This window comes from Mobula hypostoma, chromosome X2 (assembly GCF_963921235.1).
Source record: "Mobula hypostoma chromosome X2, sMobHyp1.1, whole genome shotgun sequence".
Classification (NCBI taxonomy): Eukaryota; Metazoa; Chordata; class Chondrichthyes; order Myliobatiformes; family Myliobatidae; genus Mobula; species Mobula hypostoma.
In genome coordinates, this window is record NC_086129.1 from 3,678,273 (window position 1) to 3,698,949 (window position 20,677).

General features: G+C 48.7%; 1 protein-coding gene across 5 annotated transcripts in view; it reads right to left on the reverse strand.

The window, feature by feature from the left end:
- Positions 1-20,677, reverse strand: part of LOC134340962 (dixin-like) — a 263,330-nt gene that overhangs the window by 128,143 nt on the left and 114,510 nt on the right. For all 5 annotated transcript variants that reach the window (XM_063038593.1, XM_063038595.1, XM_063038594.1 and 2 more), the window contains 3 exons: positions 14,953-15,078; positions 11,758-12,016; positions 1,182-1,280 (listed from right to left, as the gene is read on the reverse strand). In XM_063038593.1, coding sequence (XP_062894663.1) covers positions 1,182-1,280; positions 11,758-12,016; positions 14,953-15,078 — 484 coding nt within the window. The remainder of the gene's footprint in view (positions 1-1,181; positions 1,281-11,757; positions 12,017-14,952; positions 15,079-20,677) is intronic.

Here is a 20,677-nt window from a genome sequence, read left to right on the forward strand (position 1 = left end):
CCACTCTCTTACCCCTGACATCCCCTCGGTACCTGCTTCCAAGCAGCTTAAAACTGTGCCCCCTCGTGTTAGCCATTTCAGCCCTGGGGAAAAAGCCTCTGACTATCCATACGATCAATGCCTCTCATCATCTTATACACCTCTATCAGGTCACCTCTCATCCTCCGTCGCTCCAAGGAGAAAAGGCCGAGTTCACTCAACCTATTCTCATATGGCATGCTCCCGAATCCAGGCTACATCCTTGTAAATCTCCTCTGCTCTCTCTCTACAGTACCCACGTCCCTCCTGTACTGAGGTGAACACAAGGCACACAATCTGCAACAAAGCACCCAGGACACCTCCAGGGAGCGGTGTCTCGGAAAGGCAGCGTCCATTATTAAGGACCTCCAGCACCCAGGGCATGCCCTTTTCTCACTGTTACCATCAGGGAGGAGGTACAGGAGCCTGAGGGCACACACTCAGCGATTCAGGAACAGCTTCTTCCCCTCCGCCATCCGATTTCTGAATGGACATTGAACCCATGAACACCACCTCTCTACTTTTTTAAAATTTCTATTCTTACACTACTTGTTTAATTTAACTATTTTATATATATATATATATATATACACACAAACACACACATATATTGTAATTCACAGTTTATATTATTCACTGTACTGCTGCCGCCAATGCAACAAATTTCACGACATATGTGGTGAGACTAATCCTGATTCTGAGTCTGAACTGGAACGTAGCTGAAGGATTTTTTTCTCTCTCTCCAGTTCACTTTGGACGGAGCTGTACAAAACACACAGGCTTCAACTTCCCAGAGGCAAGAGGACGCGGCTACAGTAAGCTCGGTACTGAGGTGTCACAGGGCCGCCTGCTGGTGCTTCTCTGAACTCCAGCCTACCAGACATCAGATGGAAAAGTTTCAGAACTGCGCAGCGGCCTAAATTACTCGCAGAGTTCTCCCTGTTTTAAAGTCACTCACCACAGCATAGATTCAAACAAAGCAATCCCAGAATCCAAACACAATCCTTACAGTCCAATTTTATAAAACGGAGAAGTTCCTGCTATCTCGACAACGGTGTGTTTAACATATTTAATTGGACACATACACAGGTGTAAACCGAAGTAGCTGAACTCCCGATGTAAAATTTAGAAAGTGATACTGTCATAATTAGAAAGTCCGTTACCTTGGTGAAAGAGGTGGGGATAAAGGCATCTGTTGTCCTTCGTACTGCTTTACCATTGCTCGAACGCTCCAGGATGGGCTTGTGATTTCGTCTTCAACGCTGCAAGACACAAGACGGTCACTGCAACCTTCAGTGGATAATGGAAATCTAAACTCTAAAGGCCCACCCTGCTTCCCAGTGACACACACAAAATGCTGGAGGAACTCAGCAGGTCGGGCAGCATCTATGGAGAGGAATGAACGCAAGAGATTCTGCAGATGCTGGAAATCCAGAGCAACACACACACACACACACACACACACAAAATGCTGGAGGAACTCAGCAGGTCAGACAGTGTCTATGGAGAGGAATAAGATAGATAGATAGATATATTTTATTGACCTGAAGGAAACTGGGTTTCGTTACAGCTGCACCAACCAAGAATAGAGCATAAATATAGCAATACAAAAACCACAAACAATCAAACAACAAAATGCAAACTATGCCAGATGGAGATAAGTCCAGGACCAGTCTATTGGCTCAGGGTGTCTGACCCTCCATGGGAGGAGCTGCACGTTCGATGGCCACAGGCAGGAACGACCTCCCGTGACGCCCAGTGTTGTATCTCGGTGGAATGTGGCCGAAGTCCAACAGTAAAAAGTTCAATATCCGGTCTACAAACACGTTCCTCGATCGTAATATGCCCCGGATTGCACCATCCGTTGTTAACCAGATCAGTAAGCCCCCAACTCCTTTACGCTTACCGCTCTCAGTGCACTTCTGGTCAGCCGGAACTAAACACAAAAGATTCTGCAGATGCTGGAAATCCAGAGCAACAAATGCACACACACACACACACACACACACACACACACACACACACACAAAATGCTGGAGGAACTCAGCAGGTCGGGCAGCACCTATGGAGCTGACATTTCAGACTGAGTCCTGTCATCAATTTCTGATCAGTCCCCGACGTTCATAAATGGTGGAAATCAAAACACAAAACGTAGGAAGTACTCATCATGTCAGGCGGAGCACGTGGAGAAGACGGTGCTGACGTTTCAAAAGGATCACCCAGGTGAACAGATACACTAGAAATTCTACAGACTTGCACCCTAAGATCCCTCTGTTCCCCGATACTGCTAACAACGATGAGTTCCTTGGACTTGGGGCAGAGTTGTTTTGAAAAAGCATGTGGTCTTATTGCATGACACCAACAGAGCACTTCATCAGCCAATTAAGTGGCACAGGGAATTAAAAATGAAGAACATAAACACAAGAGATTCTGCAGATGCTGGAAATCCAGAGCAACACACACACACAAAATGCTGGAGGAACTCAGCAGGTCAGGCAGCATCTATGGAGAGGAATAAACAGTCGATGTTTTGGGCCAGGACAGGAAAGGAAGGGGGAGAACGCCAGAACAAAATAGGTGGGTGGGGGTAGGGGAAGGTGGATAGCTGGAAGTGATAGGTGAAGCCAGGTGGGTGGGAAAGGTAAAGGGCTGGAGAGGAAGGAATCTGATCGGAGAGGAGAGTGGACCGTGGGAGAAAGGGAAGGAGGAGGGACACCAGGGGGAGGTGATGGGTGGGAAAGTTAAAGGGCTGGAGAGGAAGGAATCTGATAGGATAGGAGAGTGGACCGTGGGAGAAAGGGAAGGAGGAGGGACACCATGGGGAAGTGATAGGTGGGAAAGGTAAAGGGCTGGAGAGGAAGGAATCTGATCGGAGAGGAGAGTGGACCGTGGGAGAAAGGGAAGGAGGAGGGACACCATGGGGAGGTGATGGGTGGGAAAGGTAAAGGGCTGGAGAGGAAGGAATCTGATCGGAGAGGAGAGTGGACCGTGGGAGAAAGGGAAGGAGGAGGGACACCAGGGGGAGGTGATGGGTGGGAAAGGTCAGGGGCTGGAGAGGAAGGAATCTGATCGGAGAGGAGAGTGGACCGTGGGAGAAAGGGAAGGAGGAGGGACACCAGGGGGAGGTGATGGGTGGGAAAGTTAAAGGGCTGGAGAGGAAGGAATCTGATAGGATAGGAGAGTGGACCGTGGGAGAAAGGGAAGGAGGAGGGACACCATGGGGAAGTGATAGGTGGGAAAGGTAAAGGGCTGGAGAGGAAGGAATCTGATCGGAGAGGAGAGTGGACCGTGGGAGAAAGGGAAGGAGGAGGGACACCATGGGGAGGTGATGGGTGGGAAAGGTAAAGGGCTGGAGAGGAAGGAATCTGATCGGAGAGGAGAGTGGACCGTGGGAGAAAGGGAAGGAGGAGGGACACCAGGGGGAGGTGATGGGCAGATGAAGAAAAGAGTAGTAAGAGGCCAGTGCAGAATTGAAGGGCGGGGGTGGGAGGGAATATATATATATATTTCCACACCTTATTGTAATTTATACATTTTTATTATGTATTGTAAGGTACTGCTGCCACAAAACATCAAATTTCATGACATGTGTCAGTGGTAATAAACCTGATTCTGATTCTAACGTTAAACCACCACTACCCTGCCTGGTGCACTCTCAGTTTGAACAAATTTTCCTTTGACGTCACACATTTGCTGAAAGTAGCATCTATTGCTGTAGGAACCGCTGAGCCCTGAAACCAAAGTCTGTCGCTTTGATTTAACACAGAAATAACTGACCTGAAACGCAATCGCAGAAGCTGTGGGGCAAACAGACAGAAATGCATTACATTATCAGAGACACAGGCCATAAGACGTGGGAGCAGAATTAGGCCATTCAGCCCATCGAGTGTGGTCTGCCATTTAATATCCTTGATTTAATATCCCTCCTGCCTTCTCCCCGTAACCCGTGACTCCCCGACTGATCAAGAACCGATCAACGTCCGCTTTAAATACACCCAGTGACTTGGCCTCCACTGCGGCCTGTGGCAACGAATTCCACAGACTCTTCATCCTCTGTCTGAAGAAATTCCTCCTCAACGCTGGTCTAATAGGGCAGGTTGGGAAGATAGTCAGAGTCCTTTCCCCCCACGGTGGAAAAGTGAAATACTAGACAGCATCGTCTTATGGCGAGGAGGAGAAGGTTGAAAGGAGGTTTACAAGGCAATTATGTATTTCTTTTTTTTTACACACACAGACACTGGAACACAGTGTCGGGGAATAAGTGGAAGCCAATACAATAATGGCTAATAAAAAGCATTTAGAGAAGCATGGGGATGGGCAGGGAATGGAGAGATTTTTGATCAGGTGCAGGCAGACGACCAGTTTAAACTGCCATCCCGGTGCGCACGGTCACGATGGGCCGAAGGGCCTGGTGTAGTAACCCACCCCCCCTACACCCCCAACCGCCACTACTTTATCATTTCCTGTCAGAGTCACCTTATGTACAGACACTCCTGTGCCCAGCGTCACTTTATGGGCATCCAATTGACCTCTGTGTCAGAACTGGTATCAGGTTTAATAACTCTGGCTCATGTCGTGAAATTTGTTCTTGTGTGGCAGCAGTATATTGCACTACATAACAATAAAAACTATAAATTACTGCAATTATATGTATATATATTTTTTAAGTTAAATAAATAGTGCAAAAACAATTTTAAAAAGTAGTGAGGTAGCGTCTCGGCCCAAAAGGTCGACCGAACTTCATTTTTCCGTAAGTGTGGGCACGTGGCCAAGTGGTTAAGGCATTGGACTAGTGATCTGAAGGTCGTGAGTTCGAGCCTCAGCTGAGGCAACGTGTTGTGTCTTTGAGCAAGGCTCTTAACCACACATTGCTCTGTGACGACACTGGTGCCAAGCTGTATGGGTCCTAATGCCCTTCCCTTGGACAACATCGGTGTTGTGGAGAGGGGAGACTTGCAGCATGGGCAACTGCCAGTCTTCCATACAACCTTGCCCAGGCCTGCGCCCTGGAGAGTGAAGACTTTCCAGGCGCAGATCCATGGTCCATGGTCTTGCAAGACTTCTTTTCCACAGCTGCTGCCCGATCTGCTGAGTTCCTCCAGCATTTTGTGTGTGTGTGTGTGTGTGTGTGTGTTTTGCTCCGGATTTCCAGCATCTGCAGATTCCCTCTTGTTAGCGCGGTGGTGTTCATAGGTTCAATGTCCACTCAGATGTCAATACACGACCTTATTTACTTACTGAGAGGCAGGGTGGGGGCATGTCTCTAACCAAAGGAGGTGTGAGGTGCTCCTTCCCTCCGCTAGCCTGCAGGTCACCCTTGGGGCAAGGTGTAGCACCTGCTTAGCCCCCCGATCAGGGTCACATGAAACCGCGGGAGCAGGTGGTGGAGGGTCGTATCAGCAGGTCACAAGTCCTGGTTACGCGACCGCTGATGCCAGGCAGACAATCTCTGAAGGATATTGATAATGAACTGGGAGGGGGGTCACCCGTCTTTGTAAAGACACACACTGCCCAGTAGGCAGCGACAGCAAACCACTTCTGTAGAAAACTTTGCCAGGAACAATCATGGTCATGGCTAGACCGTGATCCCTCACGTCATACGACACAACGCATAACGAACGAACGAATGAATGTATTCATATTTAATATGTTCTGTAAAAAAACAATTTTCGTGCCCTTTATGTTATTGTGGTTTTTTTTTGGAGTAACAATTATTTCATTCTCGTGTACTGGGAATGACATTAAACAATCTTGAATCCGATCCCCCGTTCTATATCCATTTGCTCCTCCACAAACACTGTCTTAGCAGGTTAGTATCTACAAGTAGTTTTTGTTTTAAGCAGCTTGCTAAGGTAACAACAATATTTTCTTGAGATGCTGGCTTAAAGCTGAACTTCAGATCCACATTCAGCGGCTGGAGTTTGTGTTAAAATGAAAGCTGCCAGCAGAGGGCACCCGGTGACACATTCTTCCCTCCGTTCAAGCCAAGGTGAAGATTGACCTCAGTGTCACACAACACGTAAAGTATACCGTCACACGAAACAACGTTCCCCCGGACCAAGGTGCACAACACAGTACATATAACTCACACACACAACACATAAAGTATACCGTCACACGAAACAACGTTCCCCCGGACCAAGGTGCACAACACAGTACATATAACCCACACACACAACACATAAAGTATACCGTCAAACGAGACAACGTCCCCCCGGACCAAGGTACACAACACAGTACATATAACTCACACACACAACACGTAAAGTATACCGTCAAACGAAACAACGTTCCCCCGGACCAAGGTACACAACACAGTACATATAACTCACACACACAACACATAAAGTATACCGTCAAACAAGACAACGTTCCCCCGGACCAAGGTACACAACACAGTACATATAACTCACACACACAACACATAAAGTGTACCGTCAAACGAAACAACGTTCCCCCGGACCAAGGTGCACGACACAGTACATATAACTCACACACACAACACATAAAGTATACCGTCAAACGAAACAACGTTCCCCCGGACCAAGGTACACAACACAGTACATATAACTCACACACACAACACATAAAGTATACCGTCAAACAAGACAACGTTCCCCTGGACCAAGGTACACAACACAGTACATATAACTCACACACACAACACATAAAGTATACCGTCAAACGAGACAACGTTCCCCCGAACCAAGGTACACAACACAGTACGTATAACTCACACACACAACACATAAAGTGTACCGTCAAACAAGACAACGTTCTCCCGGACCAAGGTACACAACACAGTACATATAACTCACACACACAACACATAAAGTATACCGTCAAACGAAACAACGTTCCCCCGGACCAAGGTACACAACACAGTACATATAACTCACACACACAACACGTAAAGTATACCGTCAAACAAGACAACGTTCCCCCGGACCAAGGTACACAACACAGTACATATAACTCACACACACAACACATAAAGTGTACCGTCAAACAAGACAACGTTCCCCCGGACCAAGGTGCACAACACAGTACATATAACTCACACACACAACACATAAAGTACACCGTCAAACAAGACAACGTTCCCCCGGACCAAGGTGCACAACACAGTACATATAACTCACACACACACAACACATAAAGTAAAATCATCACAGATAAACTAACAAATAATAAGGTGATATCTGATACAAATTGAAAAGTAAACAGGATGACGTTACTGGATAAGATGTGATCTGGGTGGAGTGAGGGAGTTCAGTAGTCTCACAGCCTGCGGGGGAAGCTGTTTCCCATCCTAACAGTCCTTGTCCTAATGCTACGGTACCTCCTGCCCGATGGTAGGGGGTGAAAGGGATTGCAGGACGGATGAGAGGGATCATTGACGATGCTGAGGGCCCGGCGTAAGCAGAGCTCCTGATAAATATCTCTGGCGGGTGGAGGACAGACCCCAGTGATCCTCACAGTGTTCCTCGCAACCCTCTGCAGGGACTTGCGGTCAATTCCCGTACCGGAAGACGATGCAGCTGGGTCACGGTGCTCCTGGAAGAACTGGCTAAGATGTTCACCAGACAGTCCCTCCCGTGTGAGGGAGCAAATCTGGCCTGCGCCACAGAGCCTTTACCTGGTTCTGCGAGAAAAAGCAACTGAGGGGCCTCGTCCCCAAACGTCGACTGGCCCGCTCAGTTCCTCCAGCAGTTTGTGTGTGTTGCTCGTCAACACATCTGGGCTGGGCATCTGGATGTTACTCTTCAGATCGAGGACGCGATTATTTTACCCCAGCCTCTTGAGTTTCCCCCGTTACGTACTGGCCGTGCACGGGGCCATCCTTAGAGCTTAAACTCTCCTGCCTTCAACACGCATCCAGGCGGTCGCTTTGCAGATGAGACCTCATGCTCAGAAAGGTGGCGTCCATCGTTAAGGACCCCCATCACCCAGGGCGGGCCCTCTTCTCGTCGCTACCATCAGGGAGGAGGCACAGGAGCCCGAAGGCACACGCTCAGCTTTTCAGGAACAGCTTTTTTCCCCCCTCTGCCATCCGATTTCTGAATGGACACTGAACCTGTTGACACTACCTCACCATTCTTCCTATCTTTTTCTACTACTTCGTTAATATAAGACATTGGAGCAGAATTAGGCCACCTGCCCCATCGAGTCTGCTCCACCATTCAATCACGGCTGATCCTTTCTCGCCCCCTCCTTAGCCCCACTCCCCGGCCTTCTCCCCGTCTCCAATCAAGAACCTATCAAGCTCTGCCTTAAATACACCCAACGACCTGGCCCACACAGACAGCTGTTTTAAATCTCCACCTCTGAGGAGGGAGGAGAAGATGGCGCGATGCAGTGCGCGCGGCCGTTCCAAATGAATATCGATATGTGTGACTGGGGGTGCCGTGCACAATCTGGATTTGATGGGGACAGCCGTTAAGCGCAGAGGAACGTCTAGAGAAACTTCTGAAATGCCCGCTTCGCTGCCGCTGCTACTGTGCGATCGAGAATCTCCGGAGACGAAGGCTCCAAATCCTCGGCTTTGCCTATTGCCTGTTGCCGGGGCTGGGGTCGAAGCGCTCGGTGCTCGGTGTCGGAGGTTCGGAGTTTTTCGGACGGACTCGGAGTCGGACTGTGGTCGGATGCTTCCGGGATGCTGCATCGGCAAGTTTGCGGCGCTGGAGGTTCACCGTCTGCGTGAGATGATGGGACTTTCGAGAGGCTTTGAGACTCTTACCATACCATGGTCTGTTCTTATCAAATTACGGTATTGCTTTGCACTGTTGTAACTATATGTTATAAATATGTGTTTTTTGTTAGCTTTTAAGTCGGTTTGTCATGAAATCACACTGGAGGAACATTGTATCATTTCTTAATGCATGCATTACTAAATGACAATAAAAGAGGACTGCGCGTCCTCATAATCTAATCTATTGCAATTTACAGCTTTTATTATTGTGCAAAACAAGACATTTCACGGCATGCGCCGGTGAGACTAAACCGGATTCGCAGTATCTTTACTAAATGCCGCAGGATGATTGTTGCAATGAGACGCAATTAAATGCAGTGAGGTGTTGTGATTGTGCAGCGCCGGGTTCACTGCGTGTGTGGGGGTCACAGGTGGACAGGGTGGGGAAGTGAAGAACCCAACCCAGCAGGCCAGGCAGCATCTACGGAGAAGAGTGAACAGTCGAGGTCCCGGGCCAAGACTCTCCCTCAGGACCCGGAACGGTGACTGTTTATTCATTTCCTTGGACACTACCTCACTTTTTTTAAATATACAGTACTTCTGTTTTTTGCACTTCTTAAAAATCTATTTTTATATATACTGTAATTTACTTATTTATTATTATTATTTGTATTTCATTTATCTTTTTTTTCTATATTATGTATTGCATTGAACCGCTGTTGCTAAGTTAACAAATTTCACATCACATGCCGGTGATAATAAACCTGATTTAGATTAGATTATATTATGAGGACACTCAGTACTCTTTTATTGTCATTTAGTAATGCATGCATTAAGAAATGATACAATATTCCTCCAGAATGATATCACAAAACACAGGACAAACCAAGACTGAAAAACTGACAAAAACCACATAATTATAACATATAGTTACAACAGTGCAAAGCAATACCGTAATTTGATAAGAACGGACCATGGGCACGGTAAAAGTCTCAAAGTCTCTCGAAAGTCCCATCATCTCACGCAGATGGTGAACCTCCAGTGCCACAAACTTGCCGATGCAGCATCCCGGAAGCATCCGACCACAGTCCGACTCTTGAGTCCGTCCGAAAACTCTGAGCCTCCAACCAGCCCTCCGACACCGAGCACCGAGCACCAGCTCTGCCGAGCGCTTCGACCCCAGCCCCGGCAACAGGCAAAGCCGAGGATTTGGGGCCTTCCCCTCCGGAGATTCTCGATCGCACAGTAGCAGTGGTGGCGAAGCGGGCATTTCAGAAGTTTCTCCAGGTGTTCCTCTGTGATTCTCACATCTGTCTCCGTCAAATCCGGATTGTGCACGGCCCCCTAGTTAACACATACGATATCATTCGGAACGGCCAGCGGGCTGCGTCGCGCCGCCATCTTCTCCCTCCCTCCTCCGATTAGATCAGCGAGGACTAAGCTGAGCAGACTGCCACACTTCCAGCACCAACACATCATGCCCGGAACTTAGTTCATTGAAGGTGCTGTTGGTGTAAGGCCCTGGCTAAGATTTCTACCGCTATGCTGTGAGGCATTTTTATTTCAGCAGTTTTCTACAAAAAGCTGCTAGTAAGAGTGTTTTGGCTTCGGCTAAAGGTAAGGAGCCATGTTGTCCAACTTAGGAAGGCTGTGTCAGACGATCAGGGTTGGCTTGGTACGTGTTGTAACTTTCTGCCCAGTGGGATGCGATGGAAGGTTCGAGAGAGCTGGTGGGGTGGGAATGGGGGAGATCAGGTTTCTGAAGGACGATAGTGTGGTTTGGGGTCTCCGGTGAGGAGGGCGGGAGGGCAGACCCTATCGTAAGGAGTGCTTTCTGAAGACAGATGGTTCTAAGGAGGAAGTACCAATACCCCTGAGTTAGCCAGTTCGTTCGAGATGGTCTTCGAGGGAAGTTCAAACTGTGACTGGCGTCCTTCGCGCAAAACGTGGGTTCAGCGCACGAGTAACCAAAATGAAGCATCCCGACTGCTTCTGAGACGAGCTCCAACGTTTATGTGCACATTTAGACTGGTTTAACTGCAGTGGGGCCCTCCTATTTTTCTTCTCTTTTTTCTGTTTGTTTTAAGTTGAGATATTGGTAGATATATATTTCCTTTGTAATTCTATGCCGGTGCACGGCCCACTATTTCCCGGCGAACGATAACTTCGCGTGGGGCAGTACTTTCTCCGTCATTCACGCCCCCTCCCCGGAAGATTCCAACCTCTCCTGCTTGGTTGAACCCAAATCATACCAAGGCTTGACGTGATAATAACGAGCAAATGAACCCCATCTTTTCTCAAAATCAAACACAGGTTCAAAAGTTCAACTTCTAAGGATTGGATGCGGATTCTGAAGCCGGTTAACTCTTCTTCGATCTGTGCTGGCCATTCATTGATTCAATTTAAAATTGTACATCGTTACCATTTGATGAAGGAGAGACTGTCTAAAATATTCCCTAACGTTGATAGTTATTGTGATAGATGTAAAACTGAGATAGCTACACTGACACACATGTTTTGGTCCTGTTCTATATTGGAACAGTTCTGGAAGTCGGTTTTTTTGACAATTTCTAAAGCACTTAAAATTAATTTACAACCTAACAAATTGACTGTGCTTTTTGGAATAATTCCTCAAAATATCCGTGGTATCTCTTTGTCTGACCAACATGTTATTGCATTTGTTACACTGATAGCTAGGAGGGCCATTTTGTTGAAGTGGAAGGATACATCAGCTCCCACTTTGTCACAATGGTTCTCTCAAGTGATGCTATGTCTTAGTTTGGAGAAAATCAGAATTAAACTCTGATCTCTGACGCCCAAAGGTGTAATAGCGCCACGCTGATGTGACTTCTCTATCGCTGTTCAATTCTGCCGGCTGTATATCCAATTCTTATGAATTTAATCAGCACCAGCAACAGGGCGCAAAAAGCAACTTGAGTTCTCCACCGCACGGAACACTTCGCACCCATCCCCGAGCATCTCGCGAACAGCAGTGAAGCAGCAAAGAACTGCTGTCGTGCGAGGAACAGCGAAGGGTCCGCACTCACCTCGGTACCTCCTGTCTGTATCGGAACACCTCCCGCCCCGAGCGCGAGACGTCCTGACGGGCCTCCGCGAGGGCCGCGGCCGCGTTCTGCACCATGGCCGCTGCAGAGAGAGGCCTGTGGTTATCCACCGATGTGGCAGGCCGGCCCCCCAGGGGAATGGCGGACTTGTGGCTGGACGACCTAACACCAGACGGCTTGAAGTGAGCTGCCAGAGCTAAAATCAGTCTCATCACACATTTCAAATTGCCTTCAACGATGTCTGTTCAAACAAAACAAAATGAAGCTTTTAGTTCCAGTAATGCCTTGAACCTTTGCCCTACTTGTTCATCTTTCCTGCATAATAGATCTATCGCCCAAGGGAGATATCCTGTCCAAGTCTTGCTGCTGCCATCAGGAAGGAGGTACAGGAGCCCCAGAACTCACACCACCAGGTTCAGGAACAGTTATTACCCCTCAACCATCGGGAAGGAGGTACAGGAGCCTCAGGACCCACACTACCAGGATCAGGGACAGTTATTACCCCTCAACCATCAGGGAGGGGGTACGGGAGCCTCAGGACCCACACCACCAGGTTCAGGGACAGTTATTACTCCTCAACCATCAGGAAGGAGGTACAGGAGCCTCAGGACCCACACCACCAGGTTTAGGGACAGTTATTACCCCTCAACCATCAGGCTCTTGAACCAGAGGGGATAACTTCACTCACCCCCATCACTGAACTGTTCCCACAACCTATGGACTCACTTTCAATTTTTTATTTATTATTATTACTAATATTATATTTCAGTACTTTCAGGGTTTGCTGTCTTTTACACATTGATTGCTCGTCCATCCTCTAGGGGTCAGTCTTTCATTGACTCTGACGTGTTTCTTTGTATTTACTGTGAATGTCAGGGTTGTCTCTGCTGGCACATTATATGTACTTGGATAATAAATTCACTTTGAACATTGAATTAACAAAAATGACCCAGCTTCCCTACACCCAATGGGTTACACTGGAACAACGTCTAGATTTAAGCCTGCAGCTCTTGCTGTGAAGTCACAAAGATACAGGTGGAAGATTAACTTTATTTGTCACATGTCTATTGAAACAAGCATCAAATCAAGTGAGGGTGGGCACCACGCTTCCCGCCCCAACGTAACACGCCCACAGCTCACTAATCCTAACCAGTACGTCTTGGGAATGTGGGAGCAAACTGGAGCACCCGGAGGAAAAGGGCAGGGTCACGGGGGCGGCGGGGGGAGACATACAAACTCCTTACAGGGAGCAGGAGTTGAACCCTGACCTTCCAGCCAGAGCTGCAGCTTAAATCTAGACGTCGTTCCAGTACAGGGGTCCCCAACCTTTTTTGCACCGCGGACCGGTTTAATATTGACAATATTCTTGCTGACCGGATGACCCGGGGTGTGTTCAAGTGGGGTTAAACTCACCTCAACATGTTTTTTACAGTTAGGGTCACCAACTTTCTCACTCCCAAATAAGGGACAAAAGAAGCAGTCAAATCCCGGGACACTTTACCCCAGGAAAGACTACCACGACCATGAAGACTTGCGCGGGCACCTGTGTGGGCATGCATGACGTGACGATTTTTTCCCACAAATCGGTTTTGGCCTAATCTTCCTGACTACACTGTACACATACATTATTTCTACTTTATATAGGCTGTGTATTTATCATATCATTCCTGCTTTTACTATATGTTAGTGTTATTTTAGGTTTTATGTGTTATTTGGAAGGTTATTTTTTAGGTCTGGGAATGCTCAAAAATTTTTCCCATATAAATTAACGGTAATTGCTTCTTCGCTTTACGCCATTTCGGCACGAAAGGTTTCATAGGAACGCTCTACCTTAGCTGGGCAAATACAGGACAAGGGCGGTCCCGTGTGAGACAAACCAATTTAGCCCAAAATACGGGATGTCCCGGCAAATACGGACTGTGTTCAAGTTCAACAGTGCGTGACAGGGAATGAGGAAAGGTGCAGCTGACTCGTATCGTTTCCCAACGGCCCGGTAGCACATGCTTTGCGGCCCGGTGGTTGGGGACCGCTGCTCCAGTATAACCCATTGGGTGTGGGGAAGCTGGGCTATTCTTGTCAATTGAATGTTCAAAGTGAATTTATTATCCAAGTACATATAATATGCCACCCCCTATTTGTGACTGTCAATCATCTCTATCGCCAGGGACAGCTTCACACCGGTCACCGGCGTTCAACTTCCAGACGAGGAAGGCCTCTCGTTTGCCGAAGGCTTTTGGACCGTCTGGTGTATGGTCTACCCCTGGGCCGTTGGGTAGGGTAAACGCAGGCAGGCCTTTTGCGCCGAGGTTGGGAACCAGAGGTCATGGGTTAAGGGTGAAAGGTGAAATATTTAAGGGGGAACTTGGGGGGTAGGGGGGAATTCTTCACTCGGAGGGTGGTGGGAGTGTGGAACGAGCTGCCGGTGCAGGTGCTGGGTGCGATTTCGATTTCACCGTTTAACAGAAGTGTTAAATGGATGGGAGGGGTGCCATGGGGGGGGCCTACGGTCCACCGTGCTCGATTTATCTGAACATGACTTCCGCAAATTACTTACCATCCTCTCATCCATTATCCCCACATGCGCTGGCTCCCCCCCCAACCACCACCCACTTGTTCCCGGTTCCCTGGCAGCTGGGAATCAGTATCTTCATCACTCTATACCCCCACCCCCCACATTTAGTCCTCTAGACACCCCCCACTCCTTTCCCGGCGGATTCACCGTTCCGAGGAACGCCGTCGCTCTCAGTTTGCCCCCGCCCAGCCACGGTGGACGAGCGCGGCTTCCGCTGTAGGTGCGCTAACCTTTGAGCGCTGAAGGCTGGGACTTCTGGGACCCCACCCCCTTCAAACACAGGCGTCTGAAGTCAGGGGTTCCCAGCCACCGACCGAGGGGTCCGTGGACCCCCGCCCCCAGATTGGGAACCCCCTGGTCCGAGCTACCTCTTTGCCCCTCCTCGAGTCAGGACACGCGCCCAGACCTCACTGAGCTACTCGGAACTATCTACCTCGCCTCGCCTGTCTCTCGAGGGGGCACTGCCCCCTTCCAGCCTTTCCGCTCCCCGGTTTTAACCCTGGCCGGATTACGGGGCGGCTTACGACGACCAACTGACCCACTGACCGGTCCGTTTTCGGGCTGTGGGGACCCAGAGAGAACCCACCCAGTCACACCCGACTCACCCCGAGCGGACGTCTGGTGCATGCGAATCTTTTTCGAGGCTATGAACTGCAGCACCTTGTCCGCATTCTCCTTCATTTCCTTGTAGCTGCTGGGGTTGAAGCAGACATCATGGAGCTGCTCTCCGGCTTCACGAGAGACGGGAAGAGAAGGCTTGAAATAGTCAAATCCACTTACTTGAATACGATTTTTTTAAAAAATATGCACGAGTGCACGCAAGCTTCTGACATAATCAGCTGTTGTAAGCCTCTAATCCAGGAGTTCCCAAACTGGGGCCCACGGACCCCTTTCCTTAATGGCATTGGTCCATGGCATAAAAAAAAGGTTGGGAGCCCCCTGTTTTAGTCAAACATAGGGTGGTGAAGAAAGCTTTTGGTTTGCTGGCCTTAATTAATCAGAGCATTGAGTATAGGAGTTGGGATGTCATGTTGAATTTGTATAAGACATTGGTAAGGCCAAATCTGGAGTATTGTGTATAGTTCTGGTCACCGAATTATAGGAAAGATGTCAATAAAATAGAGAGAGTACAGAGAAGGTTTACTAGAATGTTGCCTGGGTTTCATCTCCTAAGTTACAGAGAAAGGTTGAACAAGTTGGGTCTTTATTCTTTGGAGCGTAGAAGGGGGGACTTGATAGGGGTGTTTAAAATTATGAGGAGGATTGATAGAGTTGACGTGGATAGGCTTTTTCCATTGAGAGTGGGGGAGATTCAAACAAGAGGACATGAGTTGGGAGTTAAAGGGCAAAAGTTTAGGGGTAACATGAGGGGGAACTTCTTTACTCAGAGAGTGGTAACTGTGTGGAACGAGCTTCCAGCAGAAGTGGTTGAGGCAGGTTCGATGTTGTTGTTTAAAGTTAAATTGGATAGATATATGGACAGGAAAGGAATGGAGGGTTATGGGCTGAGTGCAGGTGGTGGGACTAGGATAGGGTAAGAGTTCGGCATGGACTAGAAGGGCCGAGATGGCCTGTTTCCCTGCTGTAATTGTTATATAGTTATATAGGCACCAGTCAATGCTGATTACCTTAAAAATGCCGGCAGGAATCCCTTTACAATAACTAAAGCCTCTGTCGCGTGCAGCACTGCGTCACAACCTGGACGTCTGCTGTGCCCACAAGCTTGTACAGAGTACCGTCTTCAAAGTGAATTTAAATGTGCACAAATACTCAAATCCGTTGACAATGTTACAGGAAAACAGCGTGAAGGTTTTAAGTGCATCTCCCAGGGTTTTGTTTTGTTTTGGTTTTGGCCCTTTTCCTTCTTCATTGCCTGAGCGACACCGTATCGCCCGCTGAGCCTGCTGCAATTAATTTGCAAGTTCTTTCTCCTCGCCCTGGCTCAGGAGACGCCGGCTTACAACAGTAGCACACCTGTAATCAATTTGTTTGCCGGAGCTTTGTAACTACACAACCACCCCCCACCCCCCGGCCTCTCTTGGAAACTGCTGCATTAGATGCTCCGAACAAGGCTTTTGCACAAGCGAGGGGAAATATTCCGTAGCTGTAGTGCTTCCAAGCCTGACAATTTTCTTCCCCGTTCTCGTTCACAGAAAGGATCCGAATGCTAAACTTAACCACAAAATACCCTGCAGAAGCAACACTCACAACACGCTGGAGGAACTCAGCAGGTCAGGCAGCATCCGTGGAAACGATGGGTCAACGTTTCGGGCCGGAACCCTTCGTCAGGACTGTAGAGGGAAGGGGCAGAGGCCCTGTAAAGAGGGTGGGGGGAGGGTGGGAAGGAGAAGGCTGGTAGGTTCCAGGTGAAAAACCAGGAAGGGGAAAGATAAAGGGGTTGGGGAGGGGAAGCAGGGAGGTGATAGGCAGGAAAGGTGAAGAAGGAATAGGGGAAAACACAATGTGTAGTAGAAGGAGGCGGAACCATGAGGGAGGTGATAGGCAGCTGGGGGAGGGGGCGCCGTCCGCCACAACAGACAGGGTCTCCCAGTAGCCACCGACTTCAACTCTGCTTCCCACTCCCATTCAGATATGTCCATACATGGCCTCCTCTACTGCCATGATGAGGTTAAACTCAGGTTGGAGGAGCAACACCTCATATACCGTCTAGGTAGTCTCCAGCCCCTTGGTATGAACATAGAATTCTCCAACTTCCGGTAATTCCCTCCCCCTCCCTTCCCCTATCCCAGTTTCACTCTGCCCCCTCCCCCAGCTGCCTATCACCTCCCTCATGGTTCCGCCTCCTTCTACTACACATTGTGTTTTCCCCTATTCCTTCTTCACCTTTCCTGCCTATCCCCTCCCTGCTTCCCCTCCCTCACCCCTTTATCTTTCCCCTTACTGGTTTTTCACCTGGAACCTACCAGCCTTCTCCTTCCCACCCTCCCCCCACCTTCCTTATAGGGCCTCTGCCCCTTCCCTCTACAGTCCTGACGAAGGGTTCCGGCCCGAAACGTCGACCCATCGTTTCCACGGATGCTGCCCGACCTCCCTGAGTTCTTCCAGCGTGTCGTGAGTGTTGATTGCTAAACTTAACTCTAACAGGGAGGAACTGCCCACTCTGCAAACTGTCTTTTCCAAAAGCTCCTTTTCAGAAAGAGCTACAGGGCTTTTAAATGAAAACTTCATGCTATCTTAAAAGATTCTTCACCCCCCCCAGCATGTGATCAACCATTCCAGGTAGCAACCCCTCCCCCCACCCGTCATTCCACTGCACTATTGAAATTTTAAACCACTTTTTAAAATGCTGTTCACATTGCAAATACATGCCGGTATTTAAGTATTTATGCACATTTTATTCCAAATCTGTACTTTAACCTCTAACTTTATTCTCATATAGTTCTTAATTCTTTATAATTGTTGGAAGTTGTATTTTGTTTCGTATGTCACACCAACACACCTAATACATGTCCAGTACTGTGCAGAAATCTTAGGCTGGGGCGGTTAAGACTTTTGCACAGTACTGCAGTAATTTTATGTACTGCACTGCACTGTTGCCGCAAAAAGAAGTAAGTTTCATGACAAACGTGAGTGATGATAAACCTGATTCTGATATGGGTCTGTGTTGTGGACAGACTGGGAAGGTGGGGGACAGGGAGAGAGGGAATCATGGTTGGGAAAAGGGGAAGGGAGAGGGGGAATCATGGTTGGGAAAAGGGGAAGGGAGAGAGGGAATCATGGTTGGGAAAAGGAGAAGGGAGAGGGGAATCATGGTTGGGGAAAGGGCGAAGGGAGAGGGGAATCATGGTTGGGAAAAGGGGAAGGGAGAGGGGGAATCATGGTTGGGAAAAGGGGAAGGGAGAGGGGAATCATGGTTGGGAAAAGGAGAAGGGAGAGGGGAATCATGGTTGGGAAAAGGGGAAGGGAGAGGGGAATCACGGTTGGGAAAAGGGGAAGGGAGAGGGGGATCACGGTTGGGAAAAGGGAAAAGAAGAGGGGAATCATGGTTGGGGAAAGGGGAAGGGAGAGGGGAATCATGGTTGGGAAAAGGGGAAGGGAGAGGGGAATCATGGTTGGGGAAAGGGCGAAGGGAGAGGGGAATCATGGTTGGGAAAAGGGGAAGGGAGAGAGGGAATCATGGTTGGGAAAAGGGGAAGGGAGAGAGGGAATTATGGTTGGGAAAAGGAGAAGGGAGAGGGGAATCATGGTTGGGGAAAGGGCGAAGGGAGAGGGGAATCATGGTTGGGAAAAGGGCGAAGGGAGAGGGGAATCATGGGTGGGGAAAGGGGAAGGGAGAGGGGGAATCATGGTTGGGAAAAGGGGAAATGAGAGGGGAATCATGGTTGGGAAAAGGGGAAGGGGAGGGGGATCATGGTTGGGAAAAGGGGAAGGAACAGGGGAATCATGGTTGGGAAAAGGGGAAGGGAGAGGGGAATCACGGTTGGGAAAAGGGGAAGGGAGAGGGGAATCACGGTTGGGAAAAGGGGAAGGGAGAGGGGGATCACGGTTGGGAAAAGGGGAAAGAAGAGGGGAATCATGGTTGGGAAAGGGGAAGGGAGAGGGGGATCATTGTTGGGAAAAGGAGAAGGGAGAGGGGAATCATGGTTGGGAAAAGGGGAAGGGAGAGGGGGAATCATGGTTGGGAAAAGGGGAAGGGAGAGGGGAATCATGGCTGGGGAAAGGGGAAGGGAGAGAGGAATCATGGTTGGGAAAAGGGAAGGGAGAGGGGAATCATGGTTGGGAAAAGGGGAGTGGAGAGGGGAATCATGTTTGGGAAAAGGAGAAGGGAGAAGGGAATCATAGTTGGGAAAGGGGAAGGGAGAGGAGAATCATGGTTGGGAGAGGAGAATCATGGTTGGGAAAGGGGAATCATGGTTGGGAAAGGGGAATCATGGTTGGGAAAGGGGAAGGGAGAGGGGGAATCATGGTTGGGAAAAGGGGAAGGGAGAGGGGAATCATGGTTGGGAAAGGGGAAGGGAGAGGGGGAATCATGGTTGGGAAAAGGGGAAGGGAGAGGGGAATCATGGTTGGGAAAGGGGAAGGGAGAGGATAATCATGGTTGGGAAAAGGGGAAGGGAGAGGGGAATCATGGTTGGGAAAAGGGGAAGGGAGAGGGGAAGCACCGGAGAGACATTCTGTAATGATTAATAAACGAATTGTTTGGAATCAAATGACCTTGCCTGGTGTCTCAGGGCTGGGTGTGTCTGTACCCACAGCACCTCTTGCCTCTGGCTCTCCCCCTCTGTCACCCGTCCCCCCACCCCTCCTGCGGCACAACACCCTTTGCTCCTGCCATACTCACAAACTCACTCTCTACTCCACATTGACAAATACAGTTTTGCGCAAAAGTCTTAGGCACCCTAGCCCCCCCCCCACCACACACACACACACACACACACACACACACACACAGACACACACACACACACAGACAGACACACACACACACATACACACACAAACACACACACCACACACACACAAACACACACACACACACTCACACACATACACACACACACACACACACACACACACAGACACACACACACACACACACTCACATACACACACACACACATACACACACACACAGACACATACACACACACACATATACACACACACACACACACACACATACACACACACACACACACACACACACACACACACATACACACACACACACATACACACACACACACACACACAGACAGACACACACACAGTGCCTATTAAAGGTATTCACCACCCCTTGGAAGTTTTCATGTTTTATTGTTTTACAACGTCGAATCACAGTGGGTTCCATTTGGCTTTTTTGACACTGATCAACACAAAAGACTCTTTCACGTCAAAGTGAAAACAGATCTCTACAAAACGATCTAAATTAATTACAAATATGAAACAAAAATAATTAATCTCATGAGTACTCACCCCCTTCAAGTCAGTATTTAGTAGATGCACCTTTGGCAGCAATTACAGCCTCGAGTCTGTGTTGATAGGTCTCTATCAGCTTTGCACATCTGGACACAGCAATCTTTCCCCATTCTTCTTTACAAAACTGCTCTCAAGTTCTGTCAGATTGCATGGGGATCGTGAGTGAACAGCCCTTTTCAACCCAGCCACAAATTCTCAATTGGATTGAGGACTAGACTCTGACTTGGCCACTCCAGGACATTAATTTTGTTGGTTTTAAGCCATTCCTGTGTAGCGTTGGCTTTATGCTTGGGGTCATGTCTTACTGGAAAACAAATCTTCTGCCAAGTCGCAGTTCTCTTGCAGACTGCATCAGGTTTTCCTCCAGGATTTCCCTGTATTTTGCTGCAT